Source organism: Schistocerca serialis, chromosome 3, assembly GCF_023864345.2.
Source record: "Schistocerca serialis cubense isolate TAMUIC-IGC-003099 chromosome 3, iqSchSeri2.2, whole genome shotgun sequence".
Lineage (NCBI taxonomy): Eukaryota > Metazoa > Arthropoda > Insecta > Orthoptera > Acrididae > Schistocerca > Schistocerca serialis.
This window is the reverse complement of record NC_064640.1, coordinates 867,170,091-867,194,862: the sequence shown is the minus strand read 5'-3', so window position 1 is coordinate 867,194,862 and position 24,772 is coordinate 867,170,091. Positions and strand designations below refer to the sequence as shown.

Sequence of the window (24,772 nt, the reverse complement as noted above, 5' to 3'; positions counted from 1 at the left end):
GTTTTATCTATACAGTTATGCTAGAAATGAATATCTAATATTTTATCCAATTTCTTGTATGCCTATGTCTTTTTCCTATTTGATCATTTGCTGCCTTCACTATTTCAATTTCTCAAAGAACCCCTTTCATCGTCTATTTTATTCCTGTCTTCTGTTTCAATAAATCATTATCTAGTGCTGTTTTTGAAACACGCAACAACTTCTGGTTCTGATAAGTTTATCAGGGTCCCATTTTGTTAATTTCCTAAATTTCTACAACCTTCTTTCATGGATTTTAAACCAAATGGATGCATTGATTAAATTGTGCTATGTGCAAAATTCTGCCAGTGGGTTTCCCCTCTTGTGTGTTCTTGTACAATTTTTCCTTCTCCTCCTCTTCCTACTGTTGAATTCCAGTCCCCTATGACTATTAATTGCACCTCCTTAATGAACTGAATAATGTCTTTTATATTATTAATACAACATATTATTATCTCATATTCTTTTAAGTTTTTCTTCATCTGTGGAGCTAAGTAGGCTATGTATTTGTACTACTGTGGGGTGTTGGCTTTTTTTCTGCCGTGACTTTGATAATGCATTTATAGTAGTTCAACAACAGTCTTATTTAATTATTTATTATTAGACCCTCTCCTGTGTTACTCCTATTTGATATTGTGTTGATAACCTTGTACTTATGTGACCAGAAATCCTGTTCTTCCTGCCACCAATTCACTATTTTGTATTGTATCTAAGTTCATCTTATCCTCCCTTTTCAAGTTCTCTAACCCTCATATCCAACTAAGGGATCTAACATTCCACACTGTGATCTGTAGAATGTCAGATTGGTTTTTTCCTGATGGCATCCTCCCAAATAGTCCCTGCCCAGAGATCCAAATGAGACATTGTTTTACCTCTGTAATATTTTATTCGACAGGATGTCATCATCTTTAAATTATACAGTAAATCTGCTTGCCCTCAGAAATATGATTGTAGTTTTCTTTTGTTAATGTTACAAGGCTAGATTAGTCAACATCTGGACTGTTGCCCTTTTTAGCAATTGAAAAAGCTGCTGCCCCTTTTAGTAACCTATGAGATGTGGCTATAAAATAATGGGACTGATGTCACAAAGTAAGTACTCATGCACCAAAGATGAACGACCAGTAGCCGTGAAGCGTGAAGTCTTCTCAGTTGAATGCCATGGCTATAAACAGATCAGTGTGGCTGTGGTCTTCATTTGTGTAAGAGTTATTACTTTGTTTTGCCAGAAAAATGATAAGTGTAATAATAGAGCAATAAATTTTTGTATAGTTTCACATGAAACTTGGAAAAACTGCTTCTGAAACCTATCTGTTAGTAAAACAAGTGTATGGCAAAGACTGTTTATCAAGTATGCGAGTTTTTGAGTAGTTCAAGCATTTCCAAGATGGCTGAGATGATGTTGAAGATGCCTCACACCTAGGAGGCCCTTCAACATAAAAAATGAATGAAAATATAAAAAAAAAGTGGACTATCTCATTTGAACTGACTGTCTGTTGAGCATTCAGTTGATTGCTGAAACTGTAGGAATTGACAAAGAATGTGTAAGGCAAATTTTACATAAGCAGTCTAAAAAGAGAAAAGGGTGTACGGAACTGGGACTGAAAATTCTCTCAATCAGAATTCATGAAAATGTTTGTACTGACAGTTTGAATACTATTGAAAATGATCCTAATTTCTTGGAAAGAGTGATAACATGTGACAAATCTTGGATTTTCATATATGTGATCAGAAACTAAGCACCAGTCCATGCATTGGAAGGGCCCAACTTCACTGAGTGCTCAAATGAGCAAATCAAGAGTCCATTTTTTTCAATATTCACAGGATTCTGTATCTTCACTGGACTCGTGAAGGACAAACTATTAATCACCATTAGTACCTTGAGATCAGTTCTTGTTCAGCTCCATGAGGGGAGGGTGAAAAAAAGGGTAAAAGAACACAGGTGGGGGAAAAGAATGAAAGGGGGAGCTGCCTGATAGAATGTTGCATGGAACGTAATTTAATCATCACAAACAGTTGGTTTGAGAATCTTTAAAGAAAGTTGTATATGTGGAAGAGAACCTAAGACACAGGAAAGTTTCGGATATGCACTTCCTGACAAAAAAAGTGAAGCACCCAGAAGGGACGGAGGAAATGAAATTACAGGGGGTTTTCTTATTTCAGTGATTACAAAATCAAACCAGATTTATAAATAATTGGGCAGTATGAGCTCGCAGACCTCTGTGATGTTGCACCCCCTGTGGCCTGGATGCATGCACTGATTCAATTGACAAAGGTGTCATAAAGCCACTGTATCCTCTCCTGAGGTTAGCTGGCTCATAGCTTTTGTAACTGGTCCTTGATATCCTGGATACTGTCACTGGGATGGAGTTGAGCCCTGAACTGGCCCTACTCATGTTCTATCAGGAACAGATTGAGAGATCTTTCTGGAAATGGAAGTACCTCAGCATCACACAGACAGTTCACAGAGACACACATGCCATATGTGGATGACCATTGTGCTGTCGGAGTTCCCTCAGTCACTGTGAGACATGACCTGAAGTCATATCCGATGGTTCCCCACAGCAGGACACCAGGAGTAATGCTACTATGCCTCTCCAAAACATTGGAAAAATGGGACCCCTCCCCAGGTCACTATTGTAATTGTTGACTATGGTCATCCTGGGCAGCAGAACCACAATTCATTTCAGATACCATTCATCAGCAGTCCATACTTACTGGTAACGACACCACTCCATTGTGTTGGAGTGTTAATGGCAGCCTACTTTCTATCTTTCTTTCACTGGTGCCATGTTCTGCACTGACGCATGGTCGGCATTGTTAGGAACGGATTTGGTAAGGTTAAGATGAAGGGGTGGCCGGATGCCCTTCCTGCCGCCACCCCATACCCCCCGGGACGGAATTAGTGTACCCTAGCTGTCTGCGTCTAGTGTAATTCATGGAATAGTTCGAACGTGTTCAGATGTCGGCGAGTCGTGTAACTGAGGCGGAACGTGGGGACCAGCCTGGTATTCACCTAGCGGGATGTGGAAAACCGCCTAAAAACCACATCCAGGATGGCCGGCACACCGACACTCGTTGTTAATCTGCTGGGCGGATTCGATCCGGGGCCGGCGTGCCTACCCGAGTCCAGGAAGCAGCGCGTTAGCACTCTCGGCTATCCTGGCGGGTCTGTTAATGGCAGCCTACACGACATGGTAATTCCGTAGTCTGGCTGCTGCTAGTCTTTGACCTATGGGATGGGATTACACAGAATCTTGCAAACAATCCATCACTTGCTGTTGGATGGCAGGCACAGAAGTGAAGGGGTTACGATTTGGTTGGCACACAATCCTCCCTTGTGGTGATCAGACTTGGTCGACGGAACACTGACTACAGGTATGTCTGCCGTCACACTCCCTTTCAGCTTGACATCACATCTGTATGCTCCACAAATTTGGATATAGCACGATTTGACCAGCCAGCCAAACAGAGACCCACAGTGATGCCTTTTTAAATCTCTGTCCGGAGCTGATAGCGGTTTTTCACTTAAGTATATGGCATGTCCTTCACATTAATCACTCAACATCTGACACTGTTCATACCTGCCTGGTATGCAACAGCACTAAATACGAACAACACTAATGCAATCTGATGGCCATTCTACATGGTACAGAGAATTGCACCTGTAATCATTTACATACCTGTCAATGGTGTGTACATTTAGGAAGCTACATTGACATTTGGCCATGTCTCCGTGGTGCTTCACTTTTTTTGTTGGGAATTTTATTATATAATTGTAAGGTAGGTATTTCAGAACCAGGTTGTAAACTATATGACATTTCCATGGACAGATGTGGACTCTGACCATAATTTACTGGTTATGAACTGCCGATTGAAACTGAAGAAATAGGAACAAAACAGAAAATTAAGATGATGAGATCTGGACAAACTGAGAGAAACGTGTTATTGGGAGTTTCGAAGGTAGCATTAGGCAACGATTGAAACATAATAAAGGAATACAGTAGAAGATGAATGGGTAGTGTTGAGGGATGAAATAGTAAAGACAGCAAAGATCAAATAGGTAAAAAGACAAGGCCTAGTAGAAATCCTTGGATATCACATGAGATATTGAATTTAATGGATGACATGAGAAAATATGTAACTGCAGCATATAAAGCAGGTAAAAGAGACTATAGATGTGTAAACAGTGGGACTGACAGAAAGTGAAAAGTGGCGAAGCAGATGTAGCTAGGAGACAAATTCAAGGCTGTAGAAGCATATAGGACTTTTCAGGAAGGTAGATGTTGCCTATAGGAAAATTAAAGAGACCTGTGGAGAAAAAGAAATAGCCTGTATGTATCAAGACCTCAAATAGAAACCAGTATTAAGCAAAGAAGGGAAAGCTGAAAGTTGGAAGGAATGTATAGAAGGGCTATGCCAGCAAAATAAACCTCAACACAGTATTACAGAAAGGGAATTGGAAGTAAATGAAAATATGATGAGGGATTTGATTGTGTGAGAAGAATTTGACAGAGCATTGAAAGACCTAAGGTGAAACAAGACCACTGGAGTAGACAATATTCTAAGATATTATTTCATGTGGCACGCAATATATACGAGACAGACAAAATACTCTCAGATTTCAAGAATAATGTAATGATTCCAATTCCAAAAAAGCCGGGTATTGACATATTTCAAAATTACTGAATTATCAGTTTAATAAATCATGATTGCAAAATTCGGACACTAATTATACAAAAGAATGGAAAAGCTGATAGAAGCTGACTGCACAGAAGTTCTATTTGGGTTCTCAAGAAACACTGCAACATGTGAGGCAATATTGAGCCTTCGACTTATCTTAGCAGATAGATTGAAGAAAGGAAAACTGACTTTGTAGAATTTTTAGATGTAGAGGAATGTTTTAACAATGTTAACTGGACTACGCTCTTTGGAGCTATAAAGGTAGCAGGGGCGAAATACAGGGAATGGAAGGTTATTTGCATCTTTTACACAAACCAGGTTTCAGTTATAAAAGTTGAAGGACATGGAAGGGAAACAGTTGTTGAAATGGGAGTGTGACTTGGTTATAAACTATCCCCAGTGTTAATCAACAAGCTGTGAAGGAAACCAAGGAGAAAATTGGAGACAGAATGAAAGTTCAGGGAGAAGAAATAAAGCTTTGAGGTTTACTGACGGCATTTTTATTCTGAGAGAGATGGCAAAGAACTTAGAAGAGCAAGTGAATGGAATGGAATGGATTAGTGCCTTGCAAAGAGGTTCTAAGATGAATATCAACAGAAGTAAAACAAGGGCAATGAAATATAGTTGAATTAAATCAGGTGATGCTGAGGGAAATAATTAGGAAATGCCAAGGTAAAAGTAGTAGATTATTTTTGCTTTCTGAACAGCAAAATAACTGATGATGACCAAAGTAGAGAGCATATAAAATGCAAATTGTTAATAGGAAGAAAAGCATTTCTGAAAAAGAGAAATATGTAAACATCCTACATAAATGTAAGTGTTACGTGTTGTGAAGTTGCACAGACACAGTATCATAAGTAACACCAACCAAGTTTTATTCTGCTTACACATGAAGAGATCCACGGTAACACTGAATTAAATATAGAACAGTAAAAAGTCTCATAATTGTGGAACACATTAATATACAGTCTTGTAGGTGAGCATACAGTAAGCAAGTAAACATAAGGGAGGCCGAGTACTTGGTGTGCCGGGCTTATACTGGGCTGTTGTGCACACGGGACAGTGCTTGTTGCGCTGTCTTTCCAAGTTGCAATGCGACCTCCCTAGCCTGGCATGGATGCTCTTGGTATGGCACTCTGTTTGATTACATGCACTCACACAATAGAGTTGCAACACTTCTTTTCCCTTGGGAAAAAGTATTCTCTGTGGAGATGGCCATGCATTCATTGGTAACTGGAGCAGTTGTCATCCTGTGGCAGGAGAATATGGTATGAAATGCTGCAGGTGTGGACATGTGCTGTGTCCACTCTCTCGCGAGAGGCCATAAGGGAGCACTGGTGATGATGGTGCTATATCCATATTCACATCCTGTGATGGAGGCAGCAGGGAGCAGAGAAGACAATGGTGGTGGAGGCGGCAGCGGCAGCAACAAGGGCTCTGGAGGTGGAGATGGCTATGGCTACTCCACCTGGTGACGGCAGCACCCAGAGCAAAGATAGCACCAGAGCAGGAGAAAAAGTGGAGGCACTGTGTTGGGTGGCACAGGTGGCAGAGGTGGCTGCGGAGATGAAGGGCTATCCGTTGGGCGGTTGGTCATGTGGTCATAATGTCATGAAACCCAGCCATCGGAGGTGCACATGACAGAGGCGGCGGCTCTGACAGTGATGGACAATCGCTGGTATCCACTCATGGTGCTGGTCGAACCCTCGGGCCCAGATGTCGGAGCCTGAATGAAATTGCTGCAAAATGGGTGTCAGGGTGGCGAGGTGTTGGCTGGGAGAAGATAAAGCAGCTTCACTGACCTGTGGTCACCAACTGAGTCAACCTTTATGAGCTTAAGAACCTAGCGATGGCCTCCTCGGGGGGAAGTTTGAGCAATATAGTTTTTCGTGTGGGTTTTGAGGGTATGGACCAGCCACTCTACCTCTCAGTTGGATTGGGGAAGAAATGGAAGGGTCGTAACATGCCAAATCCCACTCTTTGTACAAAAATCTTCAAAATCTTGAGTCACAGACTGGGCCACTGTCTGTCTCACGCATATATGGCAATTCTTCTAAGGAAAAAAAATCTTTGAGAGAGCAGTGACCATAGCCACCATGGACATGGAAGGGCGATGAACCACATAAGGAAATTTTGTGGAAGCATCAGCTACTACAAGCCTAAAGGAGTTAAGGAACCGATCCACAAACTCAACATGAAAACACTCCCAGGGGTGTTGGAGGCAGGCCATGGGGAAAGAGAAGATCATGTTACCAATGATGGGTGTCACACTGCGGGCAGGCTATAACACTGTGCATGATCTCATTGTCAATATCCAGCCAAAACGTGGTGGTGGGCCAGTAATTTTGTTCTAGAAACATCCCAATGATTCAGATGGCGAAGGTGCATGAAGTCCCACCACAGTGGGGATGAGGTCACAACCCCGGGTGCCGACTCTTCATTATCTAATAGTAGCACACCATCAAGAATTGAGAGCTGGTTGGCAGTCGAGAAAGAGCACCCTCATTAGTGTGTTGTGCTGTGGGTTCAAAATGAATGTCGTAGTTGTAACGTGACAAAAACAGCCCAGCATTGCAGGTGATAGGCCACTTTGTCTGGAAAGATGCCGACAGATTGAAAAGAGAATCCAGAGATTTATCATCAGTAATCAAATGAAACGTAGTACTGTAGAGGAAAATGTGAATTTTTTTGAATGTATACACAATAGCAAGGATTTCTTTTTCTATCTGCTAGTAACACTGTTGCGACTGATTCAGAGTTTTGGAAGCATATGCAATAGGGTGTTTGGAACCATCCAAATGTTTGTGCACGAGAATTGCCCTGAGGCCGTACTGGGAGGTGTCTGTGGACGAAACAAGATTGGCCTGGTTGGAAGATAACCAAGCAAGGTACGGAGTGTAATTTTGACTTTAATAGGGTAAAAGCATACTTGCAGGTGGGTGAGCAGTGAAAAGGAAAATCTTTACGTAAGAGAGCATGAAGTGACTGGCTCAGTGTGGCTGCACACAATCTTTTGGAGAGTGGCTTGCAGCTCTTTGACATCAGTGGGATGTGGCAGAGCTGTAACAACCTTGACATGCTGGTGTAAAGGCTTGATGCCAACATGTGAGACTTCAAAACTGAGATAGATGATAGACTACTGAAAAAAATTGTAATTTGTTCAAGTTCCATTTCAAATTGGCAGCCTGTAGCACCATAAATAAGACGCGAAGATTCAGCAGATGTTAATGTATTGAGGAACCTGAAACCATAATATCATCCAGGTAGTTAGTACAGCCCAGCATGGAGGCTGTGAGTTTCTCTAAAAGTCATTCAAAAATGGCAAGGGCACTGACCATGCTGAATGGCAGCCATTGGTATTGATATAACCCGAAGGCGGTATTCAGTATGAGGACATACTTGGAATCATCATCCAGAGGTAATTGCAAGTAGGCTTCTGACAAGTCTAATTTGGAAATATATTGCTCCCAGAAAGCTATACTAAGAGTTCATCCTGACTGGATAAGAGATAGGTATCAATAAGAGATTGTGAATTTACAGATACGTCGAAATCGCCACAGAGCCAGAGGTTGCTATTAGGTTTTTGACAATTACCAGTGGGTTAGACCATTCACTAGAAGAGACACCTAAAGACATAAGTCGATCTAGTTTGAACCTGACATTCTCTAGTAAAGCTACTGGGACTGGGTGGGCATGAAAAAAAAAAGGGGGGTGCACCATTGGTTTCATGATGATATGAACCTTGAAATCAGTAGCACACCCCAACCCTCCCAAAAACAGGGAGGAATATTCTGAGCAGAGCATGTGCATTTGTTCGTATGGAACTTAATCCAATACCAAATGCACTCTGTCAGAAAAAGAGAACCCAAAAATTTTGAAAGCAACTAACCCAAATAAGATTTTAGTGTTGACATCATCCACTACTAGAAATATCAAAAGTTGAACAGGCGTTTTGTACACTTCGGAAGCAAAAATGTGTCCCAGTACGGGTATTGTAACTCACCAATCGATGGGAGATGGGACAGTTCTGGTGATCCAAGATCCACAAAGTTCTGAGAATTTAACAAAGTGTCTGCTGCACCCATGTCTACTTGCATTGTTAACATGTTGTTCGTAACACATACTTCAGTATAAAGTTTGTTTGGGACTGCCAACACTTGGTAGACTCTACGCACTTCTGTGATCTTGTCTGGTGAAGGAGGCTGGGAGTTTCCCCATGCAATGTGGAGGCCATGGTTGCACAGCCATGATGTCTTCTCCCCGACCCGCCCTCCGCCCGTGAGCTAACTGATGGCAACTGAGGAGGAGAGGAAGCAACAGTGACTACTACACACTATGCTTCTATCTGATTTTCTGATGCCCTAGATACTTCAAAAGACTGAGCACTGTTTAGAGTGTGTATGAGAGAGGGATTTCCACATTGTGAAGCACATTAATGAACTTCACCATCAGGAGCCAGGTGTATTATACCATCACAAACTTTCGAATCGGTATATGAGTCCCGCTGATCCTCAATAAAAAACTGGCAACAATGACTAAGCCCATGAAGTTCTGCTACCCAAGCTCTATGACCATTTGCTGCTTCATGCAAGCCCCAATAACATGAGTATGTTTGCAGTGATAATTAGAGAGCAACTAACACATTTCAGCAAAAAAGAGACTAGCAGGTTTCTGAAGAGGAGCTAGCTGAGACAAAAGGTGATAAACACGGGAAGAAATCCATGACAAAAGTAAAACCTTACACAAGTTGGGGTAAGCAACTCCAAAAGCTTGAAAATGTTGCCGAAGGCGTTTTTGATATCATCACAGTCTTCTGCAGAAACATAATATGGAGGAAACGGTTGAGGTTGAGGCAGTGGAACCTAGCATATCAACAAGGCTGCTGGATTGTTTAGTGCCATGGTGAGAACCTGCTGCTGGTTGGTAAGAATTCACCATTGTTCAATGAGACATTGAAGAACTCCTTCCACTTACATGTTGGCTGTGTATCAAACCAAAGAAATGAAACATGGGGTGTGGAATCCAATCCTCATTTCCAAATACATTGTAAGTTTACAGACACAATGTTGGAAGTAACACCAACCAAGTTTTATTCTGATTCCACATGAAGAGGTCCACAATAACACTGAAAGAAGCAGAAACAGTCTAAAGTCTGATAGAACACAATGGCCAATGCACTGGGATTATATTGGGCTGTTGTGCACTTCGGCGACTTGTGCATCGATGGTCAGGAAATGATTATGATTAGGACAACACAACACACAGTCCCTGAGCAGTGAAAATCTCTGACCCAGTCGGGAATCGAACCCGGGCCCTTAAGATTGACATTCTGTCATGCTGACCACTCAGCTACCGGGAGCGGACAATACTGAAGTTACAAAATGGTTGTGAAATACGTTCTTCATGCAAACCCCATCATATAGATAAAGCTTCAAGTACTTTAGCATAAGTTATTGTCCTGATATGTTCTAGTATATCTGTGCATGAAAACTTAGAAGAAAATTTAAGTTCTATATTGTGAGTCAAACTCTTTTTAGTACTTGATGTACTCATTCAATACTCCAAAATGCCTGCTTTTCTTGTGATAATGATGGTAGGCGAAAAATGGAAGCTTCAACTATGAAAAATTTATCTAATCTTTCTTGTGGCCTACATGGATTAGAAACTAAGCTTTTGATTACAGAATAACAATCCTAGTTACAAACATCCAGTGGTTATAGATTTTTATTGTGTTACAGACTAATTTGGTCCCTGACATGAAGGATGCCATGCAGTACACTGAGAAATTTAAAAGCTTGCCATTGACACCGTCTGTCAGAGGTTTTGGTGGGAGTCCAATTGATGGATGTGTTGTTGTCACAGCAACAGGGATGATTGGAGCTATAATATGTTTACAAGAAGGTCAGGGCGTACCTCTTTTGTTGCACACCAGTGAAAGCCTTTCCTCGACTCGGAGCAGGATCACAGCAGCTGACATATGTTTTGGGAAAAGTAAGACATGTTATCAATTAATATTTGCTGAACTGTATGTCACTCTACTGTGGTTTCATATAATTTAACATTTGATTTTTTTAAGGAAAAAAATTATTCAAGTAAATAAGGTTCGCTCCCTGTTAGCTAATAATGAGTAATTAGAGTTTATATATGGAAGATCGGCTTAAGTATTATTGTACAGTTCAAACCCTTTGCTACTCATATATGCACCATATACCTCTGCTCTTGTCTTCCTACAATTTCTGGATTTAGTATTCTATTATGCAAAAATTTAGTGTTAATGTTATTGAAATCGACACCAGCATAGGTTACCACAGGTTAAAAAGCATGATGTTTTCTGCTGTGTCCCCTAGTGGCTATGTAGACTTATTATCAAGCTGATAATGGCAGCATGCATCATGCTCCTTTAATTAGGGCAAACTTTGCATTTTATTTTAAGCTAATGTCTCTAACTTTGCTTATCCTAAATCAGTTCTTTTTATATTTTGCCAATATATTTCACTTCTGGCACACCTTTGTATCTCTATACTTGAAATGTTTCTGTATTCCTCATTTTTATGTAATTTGCCGTGTTTCCTTGCTTCTAATTACAAAGATTTAAAGATTTTTTCTTTAACTAATGTTTATTACAGAAGCACCATCTGTAATCAGTAGACATTTCTTATCGAAGAGCTGGTTTTAAACTCCTATTTGACGACCATGCTGTACATTTTCTGCACTTTCAGAAAACTGCTCAAGGCAATTCTTATCGTAGTTCTTATGTAACATATTAAGGACCTCTGTGTTGCTCCTTACCAATTGAGCTTGTGCACTTGTTTGTGCTTTACAAAAACAATTTCTTCACTTGTGCTGTATGGCACATTATGGTGTTTGTAATTGATAATGAAGTATGATTTCACTTTCCAAATACAAAGTGCTGCAGTATACCAGTCTTCATTATTTCCACACATATTTATCACAGAATACTCTATAATTCTTTCATGATTCATTTGGTTGATTTCAGATCCTACAAATACGCTTTTGCCTTCAATTCTATTCTATGCTAACTTCAAACTTTTCCTTCACTTTCATTATTACTTCCTAAACTATGACGTGGAAACTATGAATAATAACTGGCAGTGTTTTTAATATTTTATCTTTTGAGGAGATTGATTGTGTTGAGGACTTCGATTGTCAGTCAGGTACAACGGACTCACAAGGTAATGTCAGTGAGGGTACTTGTTGCCCAAAGTATACCTTTCTGTACAGAAGCTATCCATGCATTTTGGCACAAGGTGTGTGGTTTGGGAATGAGTGTGTCAGCCCAAAACCACTGCACCAAAAATTTTATATCAGTGCAGTTGTGATGGACATAACAAAACATTATCCAGTCTCCTGAGCAGTGAATAGTTTTGGACCTACCATCCCATGGCAGCATGCCTCGAATAAGCAAATTTTATCTTTTGTCGCTTTTAGCTATGCATGAAAATTGTTAATGCCGTGTCTATCAAAACAGCAAAAACATTATCTTTGGAGGTAATGCTTCTATCTGTGTGTTGGGTGCACAGTATATTCTAGTCTTTCCTCACTCTACTCGTGCACCATTTCAGACTTCACCACGAGTTCCATGTACAACTCTTTGATGATAAGTGCATAAAAATAGAGTACAATATCTCTTTAACAAACTCTTTTTATCCTTAACCAATTGTAATCATTTGTGACACACTGGTATTTTGCATCCTTATCTTACAACATGTCCTTGCCTTCAATTGACCGAGCAAGGTGGCACAGTGGTTAGCACACTGGACTCACATTCGGGAGAACAGCAGTTCAAACCTGCATCAAGCCATCCAGATTTAGATTTTCTGTGATTTCCCTAAATCGCTCCAGTCAAGTGCTGGGATGGTTCTTTTGAAAGGGCCAACACAAACCGAGCTTGTGCTCTGTCTTTAATGACCTCAATATTGACGGACATTAAACCCAATCTTCCTTGCTTCCTCCTTAAATTGACGTATTTTATACCAGTTTTTCCAACTGTGCTCTATTTACAATTCCCAAATTTCCACACACGCTCGCTGTTTACATATCTTTATCCTTACTTTTATCTCCTGTCATCACTGCACGAACCTCCTCTTGGGTTTTGTTGTTTACATTTCTGGCTACTGCACAGTGTATTTGGGGAGGGACCAGTGACATATAAAATTTATCTGGAACAAAGTCATTTGGAAGTATGTCTGCCATATCCTACGTTCACCTACACAGCTGCTTGAGTCAAGAAACTAAAGATTGTATTTCATTTGCTGACTATATCAACTGAAGGAAGTCACGTTTCTGATCATAGATGGATGGAAAGCAGTATCTGCTTGGTTGGAATGAGTCAGTAGCTAAAACCACAAAGATGATATTCATGAAGCTGATGTAAAAGTTAACAAGGGCCCTTGTTTTGAAAATTTGAAATATGTTTCCTGAACATTCCCTTGAGCTTTACCACACACACTGCATTCTGTTGACATGGCCTTTTCTTAAAATTTTATTACTGTGATATGTTAAATAAGGGCCAATAAAACACCGAGAAAGAAGACAGAGTGTATAAATGGAAAGCACAACATTGTGTAAGTTATACAGTATTAATTTATTTTTGCTAACCAGTTTTTGGCTTACAGTGCCACATCAGGCTTTAACTGACTCATTATTCATGAATAACATTGAAAAAGATGCTGCACATCAAGAATGAGGTACGAACACAAAGTTTGCAGTGTGACATTCTTTGAAATGTTGTTCATGAATAATATACCTTCTTTGATGATCATAGGCAGTTAAAGTCTTATGACAGGCTTGTAAGCCAAAAAATTACTAACAAAAATAAATTAATATTGTAGAACATACCCAATATTATGCTTTTTATTTATAATTATGAAGTTGTTCTATCAAGAAGTGACAGAAGAATTGCTTAATGAGAGACAATTTGTTAGCTGAAAGAGTACACATCAAACAGAGGAAAATAAAATCATTATGTAAAATGAGAAAGAGAAATACCATAAATGGAATTGATTGAGTAGTTGTAAAGTGCCAGAAAAAGCATAGAGAAAGTGATACCAGTAGGAAGTAAGAGGAGCAGGTGTACAGTTCTCCATCATTATTTCTCAGTAGATTTTTCTCAGTTTAGAATGTAATTTCTTGATCTTCATATAAGTATACTGTCCTTCAAAGTAGTAACCAGCATTGTGTAGAACCCGTTGCCAGCAATGTGGAAGGTGTAGTATACCATTAGCAGAGCCTGTTCTGTTGATGGTGTGAATGGAGCAGTCTAAAGTTTGGTGATTCTTATGTATGACTGTGATGGTGTTAGCCTAGCACATTACATTCCTCCACAGCAGACCGTCAGTGCACAGTATTACAGTTTGCTTTTGGAGCATCACCTGCGACCAGCTTTGCGAAAGAAGCAGTGACACTTTCAGCACAACCCACCCATCATTTTGCACGACAATGCGTGGGCACATACAGCGCAAGCTGTGGCTGCTCTGTTCAGTCGATGGGACTGGGAAGTACTGTACCATCCACCATACTACCCAGACTTAGGTCCTTGTGACTTTGATTTGATTCCAAAGCTGAAGGAACCACTTAGTGGCATTCGCTTCAGAACTGTTCCAGAGATTCGACAGGCAGTAGAATGCTCCATTCGCACCATCAACAGAACAGGCTCTGCTAACAGTATACTATGCCTTCCACATCACTGGCAACGGGTTCTACACAATGCTGGTGACTATTTTGAAGGACAGTAACAGGTGCAAACATGTAACTCTTTTGTATTGGTTGTGAATAAATAGTTGCCACTATTTAAGTTCGTATTAGTAAACTGCATTCTGCCTTCAAATTATTGTCTTGGGAGTTGCTGCAGAATTTCTTTCTTTTCTACAGTGATTCTTTGTGTGTGCATAAACTAAGCCTATTTTTTGTGTTTCTGTATCCCATAAGGGGGATGGCAAGCATTCCATAGGCTAGTTTGTCCAATTTCTACATGATGAACATTAATTGATAGAAACACAATATATCTAACCCACTTCTTCTCTTGTATCTTTTAAATGGTTACATGAAATCAAGCATTAGTTGTCGTCACTGTTGACCTTTGCTCAATATGTTTGAGTTATGGGTGATGGAGTAGTGATGTGTAGTGCTTCAAGACAATACCTTTTTCATGACTATTGATAGTCTTCCCTATTAATGGCTGTATTTGTAATTTCATTTATTTAGGTGATGAGGAATAGCATGTATCTTTATTTGCTCTGTGTATTTCTGGTTGGTAGTAGTGGGCTAAAGTTATATACCCTGTGATGAACCTTGCAAGGAGGGTTTCACCTTCATGTACAAAACTTTGTACAAAGGTTTGCACGCATCAACACTGTTTTAATTTTGGAAGTCAACTGCTGGGACACGAGTCTTTCAGACACTTTGTGCTATTGGAGCGAACTGAACGCAATGTGATTTGCTCAGCTGTGACTGATTTTTATTTTGGTTCTATGTGATCCAATACCACTTGGTGATTTTACATCTCAGTTGTGTTTTCTGTAGTCAAAATGGTCTGTTCCTGGCCCAAACTAGGAACATTGGACATGAAAATCGGACCTTAATTCTGCAGTGAACTGCAATAGGCTTCACACTTCCATTATGCATAAGCTGAATACACTAGACTTTCACTAATCTGCCCATTCCTTGCACATATGGGTGCCGTATTAGTGGAAATGCCTGATTGTTGAGAGTGTCTGAAATTTAGTTTAAACACATGGGGAATATACTTTATTAAATTCTAAGATAGATTTATTTTCATAGAAAACCCAGTTCTTGAATGTGTCCATAGTATTACTCAGTGTGAAACATGCCCCAAATTTTTAGTTGTTGCAATAATGAAATGTGACGCCGGCACGCAACTCCCTTACAAGCATTACATCACTACTGCATGTGTCTGGTTGTTTCATAATGTACTCCAGGAAGATGTCTGCAGCTTTAGCACCACAGGGTGAGAAATCTTCATGGTCTCTTCTCCTACGTCGTCTCCTTCATTACTTTCATCATTCTTTTTCTGCACACTTTTGATTATTTCTTCATAAGTTATAATTTGGTCTGTTCACAGTTTTCCACATACAACCTTTAGCAACATATTCTTCATCATTTTCTCCTCCTACTCCTCATATGTATAGCATTGTTTAACATTGTAATTAACAAACTAAATTGTTGCACAGAATAATTCATTATTGTGTATCTCATTTCTGCTTGGCCAGCTAGAGGCAGGATGTGGGCTGGGTTGTTAAGATGCCAGACTACTGAGGGCCAGATCGGAAAGACTTTAGTGTTACAAATCCTAGTCCATTTTTTATGTAAGTTCCAGTGGAGCAGCCACTGTTACACACTGATCCTGTGTCAGTGTTTGTGCACCTTCAAAATGCTCCACTTTTGTGAACATTTGGCACACTGATAAGAACATTCTTACCGGCTGACATGTCACTGGTGAAATTTTCACTTAGTTTTTCTTTATTATTATTATTATTATTATTATTATTATTATTATTATACATTTAGTGTTTTCATTTGATCCACCATCATATGGTGGCACAAGGACTTTGGTGTACTGCATTTTTTTTCTCTATCATGCTTCTTTTTTTCTGATTTCATTCTATTCCTCATTTAATCTTATTGCTTTCTCTCTTTTTTATGGGCATTCATAGCTGTGCAGTCCATAGTTGGCAATGCTACAGATAGAACCAACAATGTACTTAGTGTAGAACCAAAAATAACTCTATTTGAATGTTAGAGGAAGAATTTTGAGCACGGTCGAAATACATGACAGATTTTGTTTACCCATCACCCATCACCATATTGCAGAGTGCGCACGGTATTGTACTGGCAGAAGACTGAGCGCAAACAAAAACAAGAAACACTACTACACAACTGATTGTTGGGGTTGGCAGTGTGTTGCTAATGAGGTAGTTCAGGCCAACCTCTAGTGATATTCAATGCAACCACAGTTCAAAACATCTGCCACTTGAAACAGCTACATTAAAAGTGTCCACCTTATACCAATTTTTGAACTTAAACGAACAAAAACAAACAGCTTATGCAATTCTGTGTTCTAAGATGGCCAAGTGCTACATTGCATTGTGTGGCAAGACCATTCAGCCACCCACAATTGGCATGGCACTAGAGCATTGAGTGAACTTGGTCTTCTGCAGATGATGGGCAATACCAGAACTGAGAATTTCAAACTATACGTGATAAAATAATTCACCTGCTTACGATTTGCTGTGAAGTAACTTCTATTAGGTAATCTCACATTTTGATGTAGAATTTGTTTCTGTATTCACACGTTTTGGAAAATGCAAAATTTTCTTGTCCTTATTTGCAAAAAACTGGTGATTTCTCAAACTGGGGTACAATCAAGAATGGGGTGCCGCAAGGTTCAGTCTTGGGTCCTCTGCTGTTCTTAATATATATTAATGACTTGCCATTCTATATTCACGAAGATGCAAAGCTGGTACTTTTTGCCGATGATACAGACAAGAATTAACTGGTGAAATTGTAAACAATGTTTTTCAGAAAATCATTAAGTGATTCTCTGCAAATGGGCTTTCATTAAACTTTGACAAAATGCAGTATATACAGTTCCACACAGTAAATGGAATGACCCCATTAATAAATATAGGCTTCGATCAGAAATCGGTAGCTAAGGTAGAATATTCAAAATTTCTAGGTGTATGCATTGATGAGGGGTTGAACTGGAAAAAACACAATGAGGATCTGTTGAAACATTTGAGTTCAGCTACTTATGCTATTAGGGTCATTGCAAATTTTGGCGATATACATCTGAGTAAATTAGCTTACCACACCTATTTTCATTCTCTGCTTTCGTATGGCATTATATTCTGGGGTAACTAATCATTGAGTAAAAGAGTGCTCATTGCACAAAATCGTGTCCTCAGAATAATTGCTAGAGCTCATCCAAGATCATCCTGCAGACACTTATTTAAAGAGCTAGAAATCTTCACTGTAGCCTCACAATATATATATTCACTTATGAAACTTGTTATTAACAATCCGAACGAATTCAAAAGTAGTAGCAGTGTACATGGCTACAACACTAGGAGAAACGATGATCTTCACTACTCAAGGTTAAATCTAACTTTGGCTCAGAAGGGGGTAAATTATGCTGCCACAAAAGTCTTTGGTCACTTACCTAATAGCATCAAAAGTCTGACAGATAGCCATATAGCATTTAAAAGGAAATTAAAAGAATTTCTTAATGGCAACTCTTTCTACTCATTAGATGAATTTTTGGATATAGTAAGTGGGTAATTCCCCAACCTCCAAAATAATAATAATAATAATAATAATAATAATAATAATAATAATAAAACAACACGTTCCCACATACAAGTATGCACCACAAAATGTACTGGAGAATGATGAATACAAATTATACTGGAACAGAACCATTATAACAGATAAAACAACACCACATAACAAACCTGACATCATACTCACCAATGAAAAGAGGAAATTAACACAACTAATCAAAATATCCATACCCAATACAACAAATATACAAAAGAAAACAAGAGAAAAAATTGAAAAATACATCCAACTGGCTGAGGAAGTCAAGGACATGTGGCATCAGGATAAAGTTGACATTATACCAATTACACTATCAACTACAGGAGTCATACCACACAATATCCACCAGTACATCAATGCAATACAGCTACATCCAAACTTATATATACAACTACAGAAATCCGTAATTATTGATACATGTTCAATTACCCGAAAGTTCCTAAATGCAATATAACATATACTGTACAGTTAAAAGGAAGTCACGCTTGATCAAGGTCCGTGTCACTTTCCATTTGTGACCAGACATAATGTCTGAGAAAAGAAAGAAATAATAATAATATTGAGTGTCATGTAATATTTTGTCTGATGTAATATCTTGTATAGACACCTTTTATTAACCTGACACGTTCCACATCATTATGAAGTGTCGTATTCATGATCTATGGAACTAGTACTAATCTAATCTAATCTTAGGTATTGACCATGTTCCTTAATGTGATATTCAGTGTGTTAAATCTGGTATGTGATATTTAACAACTGTATACTCCAACCATTGAACAGTTATATTTTTGTAATTGTGGTTAAATGTAATGTGGATGGCTAGTTGTATTTTTTCCCAACTTAGACACTGTGGAAATAAAGCATTACAGTATGATTTGACACTAATATGCTGAATTAAGTAAGAGACTGGTATGTCATGAGTCAAAAGACTATTTAAAATATTAAGTTATGACTGTGGTTCTCACATGAAAGCATTACTTGATTTTGAAACTAGTAATGATTTTAATTAATAAAATCATCAAAAGTTTCAGATCTACATATACTTTTTTCCTGACAGCAAGTCTAAGGATCAGTTAAATTTGTCTACATTCATTTACATGTCAGTCAGTCAGTATTTGTTTTTTAAAAAGATGTTACTTGTGATCAAATCTTTCTTGTCAACATTCATTTTCCATGAGAAATAGAAATCTACATGCTTGGAGTTCCACATTTAACATTTCTGATACTAATTTTTGTGTAAATATGTGCATTTTAGATGGGAATTTCATGGTTGCATTGAGCAGTGGCCGAGTCAGTCTGCCGGTGCACTGTGTACGTGTTACTGTGAAACTTGTGGATGAGAAGTGTGTTTTGAACACTCAAGCATTACCAAGTTTCTTTCCACATTCTGGCCCCATTAATGACATCCAATGTAAGTGTTAAATAGTGTTCCTGCTACGGAGTTAAAATTTGTATAGTACATGCAAAGTTCAAATTTATGTGATTGTTTTCATGTTGTTCTTGAATTTATATTTTCAGTTTTTCTTGAGATTATGTTTCCTTGTTTTTCTTGAGTTTACTGCTGATGTCTTTGTCATCATCTGTGTCCTTAAAAATTAAAAATTTTTGGGAGATTAGTAATTAATTGTATTAAAACTTCCTGGCAGATTAAAACTATGTGTTGGACAGGGTCACTAATTGGAACCTTTGCCATTCACGGGCAAGTTCTCTGCTGACTGAGCTATCCAAGCACCCTCACAGCTCTACTTCTGTCAGTACCTCATCTCCTACATTCTGTACTTCACATAAGCTGTCCTGCATATATTGCAGAACATGGATTCCCGGAAGAGTGGAATGCTAGTCCCGCAAAGTACTGAGGAGATCTTTTGTGAAGTTTGGAAGGTTGGAGATTAGGTGTTGGCAGAAGTAAAGCTGTGAATCTTGCTTGGATAGCTCAGTTGATAAAGTACTTTCCTTTGAAAGGCAAAAAGTCCCATGTCTGAGACCTGGTCTGGCACAAAGTTTTAATGTGCCAGAAATTTTCAAATGAGGCTACACTCTACTGCACAGCGAAAATTAATTCCAGAATTTGTTCAAGGACCTCTGAAAAGTTTGAGGAAATAATGCAAAATCCCACTTTTATGAAAACTGACTTTTAAAACTTCTGAAAAATACTTTCCTCCAAGTTGTATACATCCTTTCAGATCACTTAGTTTAGACCCCACAGTATGTATCCTTAGGAAGATAGGAATATAGCTCAGAGACCTTTTTGTGGGGTGGTGGTGGTGGTGGTGGTGTTGGTGGTGGGGGTGGGGGTGGGGGGGGTGGGGGTGGGGGGGGGGGGGGGGGGGGAAGGTGACCTAAAGTCACCAGGTCAGGATTGTAAGAACATGAAATCTTCTGGATTTAAGGTTCAAGATTTGTTTGTACTGGTCATTTTCTGAAATGGTACGTTGTAGTGGTGGAATAATATATAGGATGTCAAATTAAACACCTTTCACCTGTCTAGTTTCCAAACTTATTTTATTTGGCTACCAATTTTGTCGATTTACTACGACACCTTCAGGCCCCTGGCCAACATGTAGGAAGATCTCTGACTCAAAGTCGGCAAATGATGGTTGAAGGTATTGCTACAGCAAGCAGAAATCTACTAATACCAGTATTACTGGCCCTGTTTTGATCATAACTGAGATGGAATGTTCCTACATGTTGGTCAGGGGCCTGAAAATGGCATAGTGAGTTGGTGAAACTGGTAGCCAAATAAAATAAGTTTTGAAACTAGACGAATGAAAGGTGTTTAATTTGACATTGTGTATCAAACATCTGAGTCCTGCAGCCATCTCTGAAAAAATGGACACACAGAGAATAATAAATACTTCTGCATTTGTATATTTCTCTTGAATTCCTTAAGAAAGTGCAGAAAGGACAATTATATGAGGAGGATTCTACTTCTGTGAGGGAACCTGAAATGAATCTCTGAAAGGGTATGGGCTGAAGTGGGATGAAAATGTGTTTTTATTTATTTATTTATTAAAGTGCATTTATATTCCACATTCTGAGAAATTGGGTTCTATCATATTATAATACAGTAAGGAAGCTATTGTCTAGCTTTCCTAGCAGGAATTCTCCCTTTGTTCCAGTAAGAATCACTAACATATAAAACTGGGGAGGATCAATATATATCTGAGACTGCAGATAATTGCAGTCAGACAGATGTTACTGAAAGCTCTGTTTGCTTCAGTATAAATGAACTGTTTATGTTCATGAATTTGGATACTCTCTTTTTGCAGGATGTTTTTTTTCAGAGTTTTTAGAGTTGTCTTCTAAACTGTCTTGGCTGACTGCTAGTAATTCAAAGTGAAATTGAGGCTATACGAGGTGTGATAAAAAAGTAACGAGAATTTTTTAATTTTGTGGCGTTTATACATCAGATTTTCAATTTTTTTGTCTTGTTGGTACACATCATCATGATGTATGTTTGCATTTTCAGTTGTTTTGAATATTTAGTTCATTGTTGACAGTCAGAAATGTGGTATGTGTTTTCTAGTATTTGACAAATTTTTACTTTCGAGAAAGATGAATCAAAGAATTTGCGTTAAATTTTGCTTGAAAAAATGAAATAAAATGCAGCACCACTTTAAAAATGTTGCTTGGAATTTTGGCAAATCTACTATAAGTAAGACAAGAGTTTATGAGTGGTATAAATGTTTCAAAGAAGGTTGAGAAGATCTAGACAACAACCACCCTGGATACCATGGAACATCAGTTATTGAGGAGGGAATCATCATCAGAGAGGTTGCTGGTGATGCCAGCATATCCTTTCCCTCATGCCAGATGTTTTTAGCATGAAACATACAACAGAGAAGTTTGTTCTGAAATTGTTGAATTTCGACCAGAAAGACATAATGTAGGCATCATTCAGGAATTGCTGAATAAAGTTGACAGTGATTGAGAACTTCTTAAGAAGTTTATAACAGAAGACGGAACATGGGTATGTGAGTATGATGTCAAAACCAAGGCCCAGTCATCCCAGAGAAAAATGTCTAAGGGGGGGGATTGAGAAGTTCGATCACATGTGTAGGTTGTTCTCACTGTGTTCTTCAATTACAATGGGGTAATGCATCATGATTTCCTGCTGTATGGTCATACGGTCAGTAAGGCAATAAGGAATACTACCTGGAAGTTACATGCTGTTTGCGTGAAGCATTCTGAAGATAATGACCAGACTTGTGGCAAAATCACGATAATGTTAATGCTCACATCTCGAGACTTGTTCATGATTTTTTTGGCAAAAAACAAAACCGTTATGTTGCCTCAGCCACTACCGGATGTGGCCCCCTGTGCCTTCTTTCTATTCCCAAAGCTGAAGAGAACCATGAAAGGATCTCGTTTTGCCATTGTTGGTCATATAAAAACAGAAGCATCGAAGGAACTGAACACCACAATGAAAAATGAACTCCAGAAGCGCTTCTGCAAGTGGAGAAAGTGCTGACACAAATGTATAATATCTGGGGTGGATTACTTTGAAGGGACCAAAGTTCATGTTGATGAATAAATAAAGGTTCTTTATGAAAAACATAAAAACTGTTACTTTTGATCACAACTTTATACAAACAGAAGAGTATCAGGTAAGGAGGTCACTGGTGTTTGAAATTTGCACTCTTAAGGTGCTGGTGACAGCACTAAAATAAGCCTCTGTATTAGGTGGGAAAAGCAAACGACTAAAGGCATACTAGTAAAGCAGCTTCCACAAGCAGGACCAGGCCTAGTTTAGGTTGCTGGGGCACTATTGTGTGTGAAGAAGAGTGTGACTTGCTCAGACACTTCTTTCAGAAAAAAGTTCCATCACCTGGAACAGGAGTATTGTTTAAATGCTTATTTTCGTTCCGTATAATCATTAACTTTTCTTTAAGGTAGGCATTAAATTTTAATGTTTTATTGTACCAATTACGGTTACTGTTACTTTGTATTACAACTTTTTTAAAAATATTTTTCGAAGTGGCTCCACAGGCCACTTATAGGTATGGGCCTCCAAACCACATAAATGTCTCCAGTCTGATGATGCATAGCTCATCGCTGACTTGAACCATCTTTTTAATACTCTAGCAACTTTATAAGATGATTAATGAATTACATATTCTGTCACACCCTTCAACATTTTTTAAATGCATTATCATTTTTATAATCATTGTACTTTGCACATACCTGTAAGTTTACTTTTTGTGATTGTTAACCATTATACTCAAGCTGGTATACATTATTTTCTGATCCTTTAGTATTTTAGAAACTGGTTTAGGATTCCTGTCTGTGGGCACAACAAATTTTATTTTGATGAACACGTTTCTGTGTAACAGCAATATTCTTGATTAATTGTTCTAATAATGTCATCATCTGACATTTATACTTTTGAAAATAGTGTAAAATGAGCATGACGATAATTATTTTTTTGTGGCAATTTTGCTTCAGCAACCTTATGTCATGTATCAAGGACTAAACATAAACTCTAAACCCTAGTCATTATGGGAATGTAACTGCAAAGTGTGATTTTTGTGCAAAGTAAAGGCAGTGTTAATTATTTTTCCAAAATTATGATACCTACAGGGATTTGCACTAGTGTTATCCAAACTTTCAAGAAGGTTTGGCCACAAGACTTAAATTGTTATTTCGTAGCACGCATCTGTCTTTGCCATAAGTTTGTCAGAGCATCTGCAGGGGGAATAATGACACCCCATTTCCTAATTTTGGTTCCTAATTAAGCGTATCGCTGAACTGAAATATGTGTCATGTTAGATGTGGCCCAGAGTTGCACTGAAAGTGGAATTTAAGTTGCAAAAAAATATCATGGACCTAAGTGTATTCATCAGATGAGTCATATGTATTACTGAAGGGTTGAGAGTAGTGTATAATTACGACCATTCTGATTATACGATTTAGGTTTTCTCCCAAATTGGCCGCTCAAAAAATACAGGGTCTTCTTACATTCACAAATTAAACTATTGCTGCTAAGGTCAATGTTTTTATGTTGTGTATCAGCAGTATAAGGACAAAATAGATTGCTACTTACTGTAAAGATGACATGTTAAGTTACAGACAGGCACAAAGAAAAGAGACTCACACATAGCTTGTGTTCAAAGCCTTCTTCAGTAAATATAGATCTGTGTGTGTGTGTGTGTGTGTGTGTGTGTGTGAGAGAGAGAGTATATGCGCGCGTGTGTTTGTGCATGAGTGCGCATCTATCTTTTCCTTATATTATTGATAGTCCAACATGGAGTTTCCAAGGTTTGTTTTTAAATTGTGTACTGGATTAATGTAGGGGTTGTCTTACATTTAAGCCTAGTTTACACAATGACACTAGGTTGCAGGCAACTATGCTACTGGCCACTGCGCATGCGCGCCCCATGTTTGTGCAACTCGTTGGTGAAACTAAACACTTTCGGCATGTTCCAACTTTGGTTACACTATTTGCATGAGTTTTGAGATTATGTGTGTTCGTAGAGTGTAGACAAAGTGAAACATGAAGTGGGGAACAGAGAGTAATGTTTGCTTTTTGGACATCTATACTTTGCATAGGTGTTTGTGCGATTTCAGGTATGCTGATTACAAAAATAAGCAACATATTGCTGCTCCTGAGATAGTCGTGAGCGATCAGAACATAGATGGTTTGACAGTATCTGAGCTGCAGGTAAAATTCTGTTGGGTTAGGAGCACATACACAACTGAATTAAGAAAATATAAGCGA

General features: G+C 38.7%; 1 protein-coding gene across 1 annotated transcript in view; it reads left to right on the top strand.

The window, feature by feature from the left end:
* The window catches only part of LOC126471008 (mediator of RNA polymerase II transcription subunit 16), a 289,195-nt gene that overhangs the window by 102,874 nt on the left and 161,549 nt on the right, over positions 1-24,772 (top strand). Inside the window, exons 5-6 of the mRNA XM_050099062.1 lie at positions 10,437-10,689; positions 19,310-19,465. Of these exons, the coding sequence (XP_049955019.1) occupies positions 10,437-10,689; positions 19,310-19,465 (409 nt within the window). The remainder of the gene's footprint in view (positions 1-10,436; positions 10,690-19,309; positions 19,466-24,772) is intronic.